The 12,200-nt window shown below is 37.6% G+C and overlaps 1 protein-coding gene across 1 annotated transcript in view; it reads left to right on the top strand.

Annotated features, from left to right (window-relative positions):
* The window catches only part of MIA2 (MIA SH3 domain ER export factor 2), an 82,254-nt gene that overhangs the window by 31,410 nt on the left and 38,644 nt on the right, over positions 1-12,200 (top strand). Inside the window, 9 exon segments of the mRNA XM_049766957.1 lie at positions 680-748; positions 2,424-2,492; positions 2,494-2,541; positions 3,536-3,565; positions 3,567-3,608; positions 4,357-4,461; positions 5,182-5,304; positions 8,388-8,496; positions 11,217-11,263. Of these exon segments, the coding sequence (XP_049622914.1) occupies positions 680-748; positions 2,424-2,492; positions 2,494-2,541; positions 3,536-3,565; positions 3,567-3,608; positions 4,357-4,461; positions 5,182-5,304; positions 8,388-8,496; positions 11,217-11,263 (642 nt within the window).

Genomic DNA, 12,200 nt, shown 5'->3' with positions numbered 1-12,200 from the left:
CCCAAACTGCAGCACAATGCTTGGTCCTTCCAATGGCCTGTCCGGCCCTGTTGCCAAGTGAGCTGCAAAGCAGACACCGGCACACTTGCCTCCCACTGTGCCCTGCTGCATGTCTTAATTGCAGACTTTCCCATGTGCCAGCTGCAAGGCCTTAGTGTGCCATAGGTTCACAATTGAAGCACTATGCTATAGCTCTGGCTCCATAATCACTTTTTTTTTTAAAGCTTCAAAAAAGTGCTTTTGCTAATTTTTTTTGTAGCGTTATACATTTTATTATCTTGATTTTTGATCCTCTTTCCTCCCTCTGTAAGACCTACTGCTCTTGTTGGTTTTCCTTTTAAAGATTTATATATATTCCCCTCTTTTTGTTGCTATCAGTTGAATTTGATGGCCAGTTAGTACAAACTTAATAAATGCTCAAGTTTCAAGAGTAAGTTTCTTAGTCTTCAGGGTGAAGATTTGTTATTTGTTGTTAGGTGTTGCCTAACAAAGGTAGGTATTGCCTCTATGAACTGCCTTGGCTGGTTTGTTGTGCTAGTAGTGATTGTACTTGAAATACTTTATAAGGAAATTTAATGTACATGTGAAAGTGCTTTCTGCCTGCATCTTAGAAACTTAGATGGATAAAATTGGAAACCAAGTTTATAGAGTTTACTTAGATTATTGATGTATTTTCCAGTATGAAGGTTTAGAGCCATCATTAAAGGATGCCAGCCTTGAGGAGTCAGCAGAAGCACAGAGCTTGGAGGTAAAAACAATAATATAATCATAGAAGCTGGGGAGAGTCGTTTTAAATAAGAAACTTTAAAATATCTTCTCAAAACTTTTTTATTGTTGGGCTGAAGTGGTGGCACAAGTGGTAGGGCATCTACCTTGCTTGCGCTAACCCTAGGACGGACCTCGGTTCAATCCCCTGGCATCCCATATGGTCCCTCAGCCAGGAGCGATTCTGAATGCATAGCCAGGAGTAATCCCTGACCGTCACGGGTGTGGCCCCAAAAAACCAAACTGAACAAATGAAAACCTTCTTTGTGTGTCGTTGTTTGGCTTTTGGGACACGCCCGGCCACATTTAGGGGCTATTCCTGGCTTTGTGCCTCTGGGGACCACATTCTACCGGGGGTTGACCGGGATCATGGCAAGTGTCTTAATCAGGGTACTAGCTCCTCTAATCTTTCTCAAAAGACCTCTTTCTAAATGACAGGGTTAAAGAGTATATGGATTTTATAATTTGACATTTAAATTTAACTTAAATGTTTAAAAGTGTTCAAACTTAATGTTAACTTAAATGTTTAAAAATGGAAATAGAATGATAGTTGACAACATTTTAGAAAATTGACCTGTTATTGGGTCTGGAGTGATAGCTAGAATAGGTAGAGTATAAAGCCACACATTGGATCTCTGAACTTTATGGACTCACCCCTCACTCACCCTCCTCCCAGCACTGCTAGGTGTAGCCCAGGATCTCTGGGTAGTGCCTGGAGTCACTTTAGTGTATCTCAGCACCAGAAAACCCGGTAGTGTTGCGGCTTTGTCATTCTCAGCATTGAATTGCCAAGTCCACACATACTGCCTGGCAGAGTATTGCCAGGAGCAGCTTCTGAGGCATGTGAATTTCTGAACACAAAACCCTGATCATAGCCAGGTGTGGCCCAAAAACCCAAAGACCCCCCCCCCCAAAAAATACAAATATTATTCTATTAAAAAATCACAGGTATCAGAAGTATGTTACTACAATATTTAAAATCCAATTTGAATTACAAAATAATCAATTTTTAATTTAAAAGTCATAGAAATATTGTATGAAGTATCTTTTATTTTTCTTTTTGGGGCCACACCTGGTGATGCTCAGGGGTTATTCCTGTCTATGTGCTCAAAAATCGCTCCTGGCTTGGGGGGACCATATGGGATGCCAAGGATTGTCCTAGGTTAGAGCATGCAAGGCAAATGCCCTATCACTTGCGCCCTCCGCTCTGGGACCTATGAAGGTATCCTTATTTGATTTGTTTTTTCAATATGATTTTTTTTATATTACGTTGGAGTTTGCATGGTTTTCATTTATAATGATTGAAGGATTTGTCAAACACTTTAATCTATGTTTTCTATCTGTTTTTGTAAATAATTTTATTGGACCAGAGCTCTGCTCATTGATTTATGTCTTACGTGACTTTCACACCCCCACAGGACATATCTGAGTACTTAGGACAGAGACTAGTGGCTATAAGCCTAGAAAAACTCTCTTTGACTCTTTTATTAAAAAATGCAGGACAGACCTCTAGAACTGCTATTATTTTAATGCCATTAAATGTGAAAATATATACCAAATTTATGTAACACACAATTTATGTATTTGATTATACTTATATATTTACCCCATAGCCCAAAATTTCTGTCTCTTAATAACTTTGATGACTTCCTTTTTAGGAAATGTATGAAAAGTTGAACAGGACCTTAAATCTGAAACTTGAGGAGGAAATACTGTCTCTAGAAGAACCAGTTAAAAGAAAGAGAAATCCAAACATTTCTGAAACAAGATGAATTGGTAAGACTTTTCTAACTTAAGAGGACATAGGAAAAAGCAATATATTGGTTTTTAAAAATAGGATATTAGTTGAAGTATTACATGCACTGTAACAGATTTAAAGATTACAGTATAATACCACAAAACTGGCAAGTGCGAGAGTAAAAAAATCTCCATGTTTACTATTTTTCACTTTTAAGTGGTTACTTTTATTCATGTTAAGTTTCTTTTTTTTTTTTCTTTCTTTTTTTCTTTTATTTCTCTTCATGTTAAGTTTCTTATATGCATTATGGCATCTAGACTTTTCCTTTGCATTATGAAAGAGGCACTGTAATTTAAGTTGAATAATTATATGTACAGAGATATTTTCTATTTCCCAAGTATGCTAAGTATACAGTTTATGCCTTGCTTAATCCTGGCATTCTCCAAATAAATTAAAAGTTGTGTTCATCTTAATTTTAAAATTTGGCCTAAGAACAATCTTGTTTTAAGTGGGTAAAATTATTTAGCAAGATACAATATTAGTGAACTTACCTTGGGTGTATATAATTTAAATGTTGTGAAACATTGAAGAAAAAAATGCAGTTGCATAACTTTCTTTCATATAGAATTCCCTGAAAAGTAAATATTTTTGTCTTTTTTGGGGGAGTGTTTTTCAGGAGGGCCCAGAAGCTACTCCCAGGAATTCTCAGCTAATCCTGCTGGTGATTCATCTCAGGACCCAAGAATGCATATAGCTTGGACCCTGTAGTGACTGGGAATTAATTACTCACATCACTCCAGCTGTGATTGTAGGCCTCTTGAACTGCAGTCTAGGATTGAACCAATGTCTGCTGTATGCAAGGCACATGTATACCTTAACCCCTGAACTTTCTGTTTTAGGCATACAGTTCTAATTTGAACTGTCACTTTTGGATTAAAATATTGGATTAATAGTCTTAGCTAATAGATATAGTAGCATTTTGACACTCAGAAGGATTTAATAAATGTTCGATGATTGATGCTTGTCTTCTAGATGGTGGATATCTCTAATAAGATTCAGTCCTTTAGAAGATGAATCAAAACTCTCAAATCAACAAGTAGCTGAAGTAAGTTGAATTAGTCTGATTGATTTGTTGTTTTGAAATCTTTTTTAATTTTACTATTGACTTGTAGCTAAAGGATTAAGATACAATATTAGATTTTGAGGTAGATTGGTTAATTAAGTGGGTTTTTTTAATACAAAATGCCTTGAAGAATTGTTTAATGTTTGACACTTAAAATTATACTGGTAAAATAGAAAAGTTATCATGGAGCTTGCATTGGATTTGGAGACTGATTATCAATAAATATTAGCACTGTTTTCTTATGAGTACTACTAACAATTTTTTTGGTGGGGGGCCTCTTTGGGTCACACTCAGCAGCGCTCAGGGGTTACTCCTGACTCTATGCTCAGAAATCGACTCCCTGGCAGGCTCGGGGGACCATATGGGGATGCCGGGATTCTAACCAACGACCTTCTGCATGAAAGGCAAACACCTTACCTCCATGCTATCTCTCCCGGCCCTAGAGTACAATAACATTTTTAAGTGGTTTAGCCACTTGTCCAAGGCTACTTGGCATGTTAGTGTCAGAATCCTGGACTTAATCTTAATTCTTGGTCAGCCCATTTTTCTGCTATCCCTCCACTACTCTTCTGCTACTAAAGTCAAATGTTTGTTTTTTTTTAATTTGCTTAATTATTTTTCATTTGCTTATTTATTTGCTTTTAGGTTTTTTTATATATATATATATATATGTATAATGTAAGTACATTTAATTATTAGAAACTTGAAACATCATATTTTATTTACTTAGACCAAAACAACCTTCAAAATATTTCAAATGAATGAAGAAAGACTTAAGAATTCTATAAAAGATGCTGTGAGTGAAAATTCCCAACTTCTGGAAAGCCAAAAACAGGTTTGTATTGATGGAGACTTCGTTTGTGTTTAATTATAAATGACTGAAACACAGGAGGGGTAAGAGTAGGCTTTCCTGAAGAGCACAAGAACAGGATAATCTCTTCTGTTTATTTTGCTATCTTTTATAGAAGGTTGAAAAATGAATACTTAGAGCTGAAACAAGAGTACAGTGGGTAGGATGCTTTCCTTGCATGTGGCCTCATGCAAGGCAAATGCCCTACTGCTGTGTTATCACTCTGGCCCCGATTAAAAATTATTTAAAATGGTAAGGAGTGATAAAATATGAGTGTTTCAAAAACCTCTTATATACATTTTTTTATTAAAAAAGTTGAAGAGAGGGGTGGGGAAAATCAACTGAAGAATGCTTAAGTGTTTTAATTTTATGTTATACCTCTTTTTTCATTTGGGTGGTGTCTTTGGGTCCCCACCCTTTGTTCTCAGAATCACGTGGTACCAAGAGGCATCAAGTCCAGACTCCTGCTTGCAAAGTGCTTATTCTGTTCTTTGTGAACTCTTCTCTTGGGTGATTCCCTCTGCCCTCACATTACCATTTAAAAACTGGCACCTTTCCATCTTACCCTCTCACTTTCCTCCACCCCATCCTAATAATACATTGTGTTGTATATAGTAATATTATACCTAAGTATGTAAGTTCTCTGCATATAAGTATAATAAGATAATGAAGCTATTTTTTTTTTCGGTGGGGTTCGGATTCTAGCTTTTTCAAGAAGTTGAAACATGGAAGGAACAAGTAAATGAACTGGATAAACAGAAAAAAATATTTGAAGCCTCCAAAGTGGATACAGAAAAAGTTCATATAGACAAAGAAAATCAGATCAAGGTAAATGACCCTGTTAGTTTAGTAGTGAGTCAGTTAGAGTTTTTAACAATTCTGAGATTTGAAAGTTTTTGTTTTTAGCAGCATTTTTTTCACTTATATTGAAGTTGCCATCCTTAATGCAAAGTTCTCTTGAAAACATAGATTTATGTGTGTATATGTATTAATAATTTTTGTGTCCTTTTCCCCCTTTTGCTTCCCCACCTTTTTATATTTCAGCTTATATATACAATATAAATAAGTTTTCCTTATTGTCTTTAGACTATCATCTTTTTATTTTGATGAGCGGTTATAAGAATTTTAGGAATTAAGCAGATGAAGTTATATTGTTGACTGGATGTCTTTAGTGCCTAGAATTCCAGTGTATATATTTTCACAGATAATACTTTCGTTTTGCCTTTTTTTTTTGTGGTTTTTGGGTCACACCCAGCAGTGCTCAGGGGAAATTCCTGTCTCCATGCTCAGACATTGCTCCAGGCAGGCAAGGGGGACCATATGGGAAGCCGGATTCGAACTGATGACCTTCTGCATGAAAGGCAAATGCCTTACCTCCATACTATCTCTCTGGCCCTCGATAATACTTTTTAAAATATAAAAGGAATTGATATTTGATTTGACACAAATAAATAAAATGATTGATATTATTGTTAGGATTTATTGACTTTTTCCTACTCTTTTCCCCCTATCCTTAACTTCATGCCTGCTCTTTTACATTTATGCTTTCAAACTTCAGGCACTCCTATAGGAGTTGCAAATGAGATGTATAATTATTGTCTGTAATCTACACAGTGTCATGAATTTTGGGTTTATGGTTTCACCTTCAATTTTATATATTAAAGCTACTTATGTTGTTACCTAGAATGCTTGCAGAATTCCAGATTTAGTAGTTGTGTTCAGAAGTTTGCAAATTATTTTTTCCCCCAAACTTGTTTTATTAAAAGACTTTGTATTTTCCTGAAACAGAGCAGAATGAAATGCTAATCTCAAGCTCTACTTAAAGCTGTAGGTCATATTTGTGCCTGAACATCACAAGAGGGAGTTGAAAGGGTGGAAATCCTAGAGCAGAAAGGATTTTTAGGGCCCAGAGAGATAGCACAGCGGCGTTTGCCTTGCAAGCAGCTGATCCAGGACCAAAGGTGGTTGGTTCGAATCCCGGTGTCCCATATGGTCCCCCCGTGCCTGCCAGGATGATTTCTGAGCAGACAGCCAGGAGTAACCCCTGAGCACTGCCGGGTGTGGCCCAAAAACAAAAAAAAAAAAAAAAAAAAAAAAAAAAAAAGAAAGGATTTTTAGGTGGGCCTTTCCACAGAAATTCATGGCACAGCCATTTTATTAGACAGTTTTCCTTATTCAAGAAAATGTAATTATTTAAAAAAAATTAACTACCTCACGTTCAAATTGAGTTTTCTTATTTTCTTTTGTCATTTGAGTAATTGTTTTCTTGAATAAGTAAGATCTGTGATTTCTGTCTCTCTTTCTTTCTTTCTTTTCTTTCTTTCTTTCTTTCTTTCTTTCTTTCTTTCTTTCTTTCTTTCTTTCTTTCTTTCTTTCTTTCTTTCTTTCTTTCTTTCTTTTCTTTCTTTCTTTCTTTCTTTCTTCTTTCTTTCTTTCTTTCTTTCTTTTCTTTCTTTTTCTTTCTTTCTTTTCTTTCTTTCTTTTCTTTCTTTCTTTCTTTCTTTCTTTCTTTCTTCTTTCTTTCTTCTTTCTTTCTTTCTTTCTTTCTTTCTTTCTTCCTTCCTTCCTTCCTTCCTTCCTTCTCCTTCCTTCCTTCCTTCCTTCCTTCCTTCCTTCCTTTTTCTATCTTTCCTCCCTCCCTCTCTCCTTCCTTCCTTCTTCCTTCCTTCCTTCCCCTTCCCTCCTTCCCTTCCTTCCTTCCTTCCTTCCTTCCTTCCTTCCTTCCCCCTTCCTTCCTCTTCCTTCCTTCCTTCCTTCCTTCCTTCCTTCCTTCCTTCCTTCCTCTCCTCTCTTCTCTCCCTCCCTCCCTTCCTCCCTCCCTCCCTTCCTTCCTTCCTTTCTTTTTTTATTTTTGGTTTTTGGGCCACACCTAGTGACGCTCAGGGGTTACTCCTGGCTATTTGTTCAGAAATCGTTCCTGGCTTGGGGACCATATGGGATGCCGGGGATTGAACCCAGGTCTGCCCTGGGTCAGCTGCATGTAAGGCAAATGCCCTACTGCTGTGCTATTGCTCCGGTACTGAATTTTTCTTAGATCCTGGGCTTCATGATACTTGATATTTTTTAAACATCATGTAAAACATTTTTCATGGTAATAGCCATTGTTATTTGGAGTAGGAGGCATATAAGGAAAATATTGTTATGTCATAGTTATATGAAACGTTTAGTGAATATGGACAATTATAAGATACTTTTGATTTAGGAATAATGCATTTTGGCATTTGTTGTTGTTGTTTTTTGTTTTCTTTGTTTTGAGGCCATACCCAAATGCACTCTGGTATTATTCCTGGCTTGGGAGACCATATTGGATGCTGGGAATTGAATACAGGTTGGCCACATGCCAGGCAAATGCTGTATCCACTGTGCTATCACTGGCCCTGAGTTTTGGCTTTTAATTAGTATAATTTAAAAGCCCCCCCCCCCCCATTTTCCCAGAGTATTTACATGTCCTAATACTAGAATAGAGGATAGGCTTTATGAACTATTGGAATTGTTCGTTTATTTATTTATTTATTTATTTATTTATTTATTATTTATATTTTTTTTTTTGGGTCACATCTGGCAGCACTCAGGGGCTATTCCTGGCTCTACGCTCAGAAATCACTCCTGGCAGGCTCGGGGGACCATATGGGATGCCAGGACTTGAACCACCGACCTTCTGCATGCGAGGCAAATGCCTTAACTCCATACTATTTCTCTGGCCCCTGGAATTATTATTTTTGTTTTTGGTCCCCACCTTGTGCTCTTAGACTACTCCCAGCTTAGTGTTTGGGTAACTTTGTGCTTCAGATCAAACTCTGGCTTCTCCTACATGCTAAGCCAAGTCTGTTGAGCTTTATTTCTTATTCAGATGTTGCAGAGCAATTAGCATAAGACATTATTTTTTTCTTTCCTCATTGCTAAATGTGAAGTCTCTGACTGAACGCTTGATGAAGATGAAAGATTGGGCCACTGTGCTTGGAGAAGACATAAAAGATGATGATAACCTGGAATTGGAATTGAAGAGTGAATCGGAAAATGGTGTGTAGTTAGGCATTAAATGTTTTGCTTGTCCTTTTTTGATAAAAGTGATGACTGACTTTTGTATTTCCTTTTACTCTCTGTGTTGTGTACCTTGTGCTTTGACACATCTTGTCCATTTATCTCTAATACTGTGTCCCTCTCACACCAGTTCTTATAATTAAACTTTGGCTGAAATATTGCCTGTTATTTTTTTTGGCGGGGAGGTAGAAGGGGCAGGTTTGAGTTACATCTGGCAGTGCTCAGGACTTATTACTGGTGTTCTGCTCTGGGGTCATTCCTGGTAGTGCTTGAAAAACTATATTTGATGGGGATTGAACTGAGATTAACTGCCTGGAAGATAAGAACCATAACTACTATATTATCTCTTGGGCCTCTGAAACACTCTGTCAAGTAAATTATTTTCTAATTGCTGATTAAAAAAAAGTGTTTTGTTTAGTTGGAGTGATAATATAGGACATTTGCCTTGTACTGGCTGACCCCAGGTTCAATTCCCGGCACACGTAAAGCCCCAGACTCTGTCAGGAGTGATCTATGAGTGCAGAGCCAGGAGTAAGTCATGAAAGCCTTTGGGAGTAGCCCCCAAAACGTAAAGAAAAAAGTCTTTGTCATTTTTGTTTTATATATTATTGCAATTATTACATTTATTATAATAATTTTTATTTCTGCTTTTAATCAATGCAAGGGTGAGTAGTTTGAAAAATGAGTATTATGTTAGTAAATACCTGTGTTACGTGTTTTTGTTATGTGGTTTTTCAGTACTTTATTTATTTAGATTTTTGGACCAAAGCAGGCTGGGATTGGGAAGTTCTCGCAGTATAGGGCTAGGGATATTTCTAGTGGTCTTTGGAGACCATGCAGTGTTGGGAATCCAATTTGAGGCTCCTGCAAGCAGAAGCCCTTGTAACCATCTAGCTCTGTAAGTGATTTTTTTTTTTTTTTGTTTTTTTTTTTTTTTTTTTTTTGGGCCACACCCAGTGCTGCTCAGAGGTTACTACTGGCTTTCTGCTCAGAAATAGCTCCTGGCAGGCACGGGGGACCATATGGGACACCGGGATTCGAACCAACCACCTTTGGTCCTGGATTGGCTGCTTGCAAGGCAAACGCCGCTGTGCTATCTCTCCGGGCCCAAAGTGATTTCTTTTTTTTTTTTTTTTTTTTTTTTTTTTTTTTGGTTTTTGGGCCACACCCTGTGACGCTCAGGGGTTACTCCTGGCTATGTGCTCAGAAGTTGCTCCTGGCTTCTTGGGGGACCATATGGGACGCCGGGGGATCGAACCGCGGTCCGTCCTAGGCTAGCGCAGGCAAGGCAGGCACCTTACCTCCAGCGCCACCGCCCGGCCCCTCAAAGTGATTTCTAAGCCTACTTTGCAGTACTTTAATTCCAAATTGTTCATGCCACTGCAGAAACAGTCTGGATGCTCAGTTAAAATTTAGATTACAGCCATTATTACATTTATTTTCATATTATTACATGTATTTTCATGCTAGTTTCTTTAACTCCAAATCTTTTTATATTTGTTTGTTTGTTTGTTTATTTTTTGATTTTGGGTCACACCCGGCAGTGCTCAGGGGTTACTCCTGGCTCTATACTCAGAAATTGCTCCTGGCAGCCTCAGGGGACCATATGGGATGCTGGGATTTGAACCACCGATCTTTTGCATGCAAGGCAAACACCTTACCTCCATGCTATCTTGCTGGCCCCTTAACTTCAAATCTTTTTTTTTTTTTTTTTTTTTTTTTTGGTTTTGGGTCACACCTGGCAGTGCTCAGGGGTTATTCCTGGCTCCAGGCTCAGAAATTGCTCCTGTCAGGCACAGGGGACCATATGGGGCGCCGGGATTCGAACCGATGACCTCCTGCATGAAAGGCAAACGCCTTACCTCCATGCTATCTCTCCGGCCCCTTAACTTCAAATCTTATTTGACATAATTGTAGACTCATAGGAACTGACAAAAGAACATAGTGTCTGTCTGGTGGTAGTTTTTTTTTTTTTGTTTGTTTGTTTGTTTTTTGTTTTTGGGTCATACCTGGCTCAGAGGTTACTCCTGGGTCTACACTCAGAAATTGATCCTGGCAAGCTTGGGGGACCATATGGGGTGCCGGGATTCGAACCACCGTCCTTCTGCATGCAAGGCAAACACCTTACCGCCATGCTATCTCTCCGGCCCCATGGTGGTAGTTTTTTTGACTTTTCTATCTGAACCATTTTCTTTCCCTTTATCCCCGATGCATAATTACACATGTATTAAAGAGATAAGAGGAGTGATTTAAATAACATTTCTTGGATGCTAGCATTAATGTATGAGAAAATGGTCAAAGTAAGTATATAGTTATGTCTTTAGTTTTTTGTTACACCTTTTATATAATTGTTTTTCTTGTGCATAAACTTATGCTTATTTCATGTTATCTCAACATGGAAGACAATTTCTTTCTTATCTTGTATGCTGAAGAATTCTTAGTTGAGACTGTGGGTGAAATTTAAATATCAGATCTTTGGAGTTAGTGGTACAGAACTTCGTTAAGTTATACTATGTACTTCCAGTACTTTTTGGATTTCTTTTTTTGGAAATGTATCCAAGGTCATTTTTCTTATATTGCATTATAAATAACATCAAGGGAGTATGCTGTACCACCTTTTGTTGAGTGAAATGATCAAATTGCTTAGAGATGTATGCTAGAGTGGTAACCTATTATGATTCTTTTTGCTTTGTTTATAGAAAATTTACCAAAAGGAGCTTTGAAGAAATTGATTTATGCTGCTAAGGTTTGTATTTTTATATCAATAAAAGAAAACTATTACATGAATTAAATTGAAATATCCTTACACCTACTTTTTTTTTCTTTTTTCTTTTTGAGCCATACCTTGTGACACTCATGGGTTACTCCTGGCTTTGCACTCAGAAAATGCTCCTGGCTTGGGGGACCATATGGGACACTGAGGGTCGAACCAAGGTCCATCCAGGATTGGCCACGTGCAAGGCCAACGCCCTACTGCTCTGGCCCTGTACTTTTTTTTTTCTCTCCCACTCCCGGCCCTGTACTTTAATAGTTTCAATATAAAATCAGTTTTCATCATTTTTTCTTGTGTGTGTGTGTGTGTGTGTGTGTGTGTGTGTGTGATGCAAGGTAATTTTTAATTGAAAAAAATTATTTGTAAAGATGTGAGAGGATAGGGCTGTAACCACAGTACAGCGGTTAGGGCATTTGCTTGGCATGTGGCTTACCCACGTTTGATTCCTGCTCCTCATTTGTTCTTCTGAGCACTGCCATGAGTAATTTCTGAGCTGCATAGCCATGGGTAAGGCCTGAGCACTGCCAAGTCTTGACCCATATCAAACAAAACAAAGTAAAAAATGTGAGGGATGAGTGAGAGACAAAGTATTTGTTCAGGAGAGAACAGGGCTTCTCCAGAGTGGACAAAAGCAAGCAAAGATACTTGGAGCTAAGCATGTAAGAGAGAACACAGGTCTGAAAAAGCAAGTTTTTTCTTTTTAATAATTTTATAAGTTCTTATTGTTAATTTTAAAGATTTATTGATTATTATTTTTAAGGTATGTCTTAATTTTTTAGGTAAGGAATATAGAAATGCTTACTATATATGTATATATATACATGTAAATTTTTTGTTTGTTATTCTGGCCATACCTATGATGCTCAGTGAGTGGTTACTCCTGGCTCTGTGTTCAGAAATCACTCCTGGC

The sequence above is a fragment of the Suncus etruscus genome, chromosome 2 (genome assembly GCF_024139225.1).
Source record: "Suncus etruscus isolate mSunEtr1 chromosome 2, mSunEtr1.pri.cur, whole genome shotgun sequence".
Classification (NCBI taxonomy): domain Eukaryota; kingdom Metazoa; phylum Chordata; class Mammalia; order Eulipotyphla; family Soricidae; genus Suncus; species Suncus etruscus.
The sequence above is the reverse complement of the archived record's forward strand: the minus strand, read 5'-3'. Positions and strand labels throughout refer to the sequence as shown.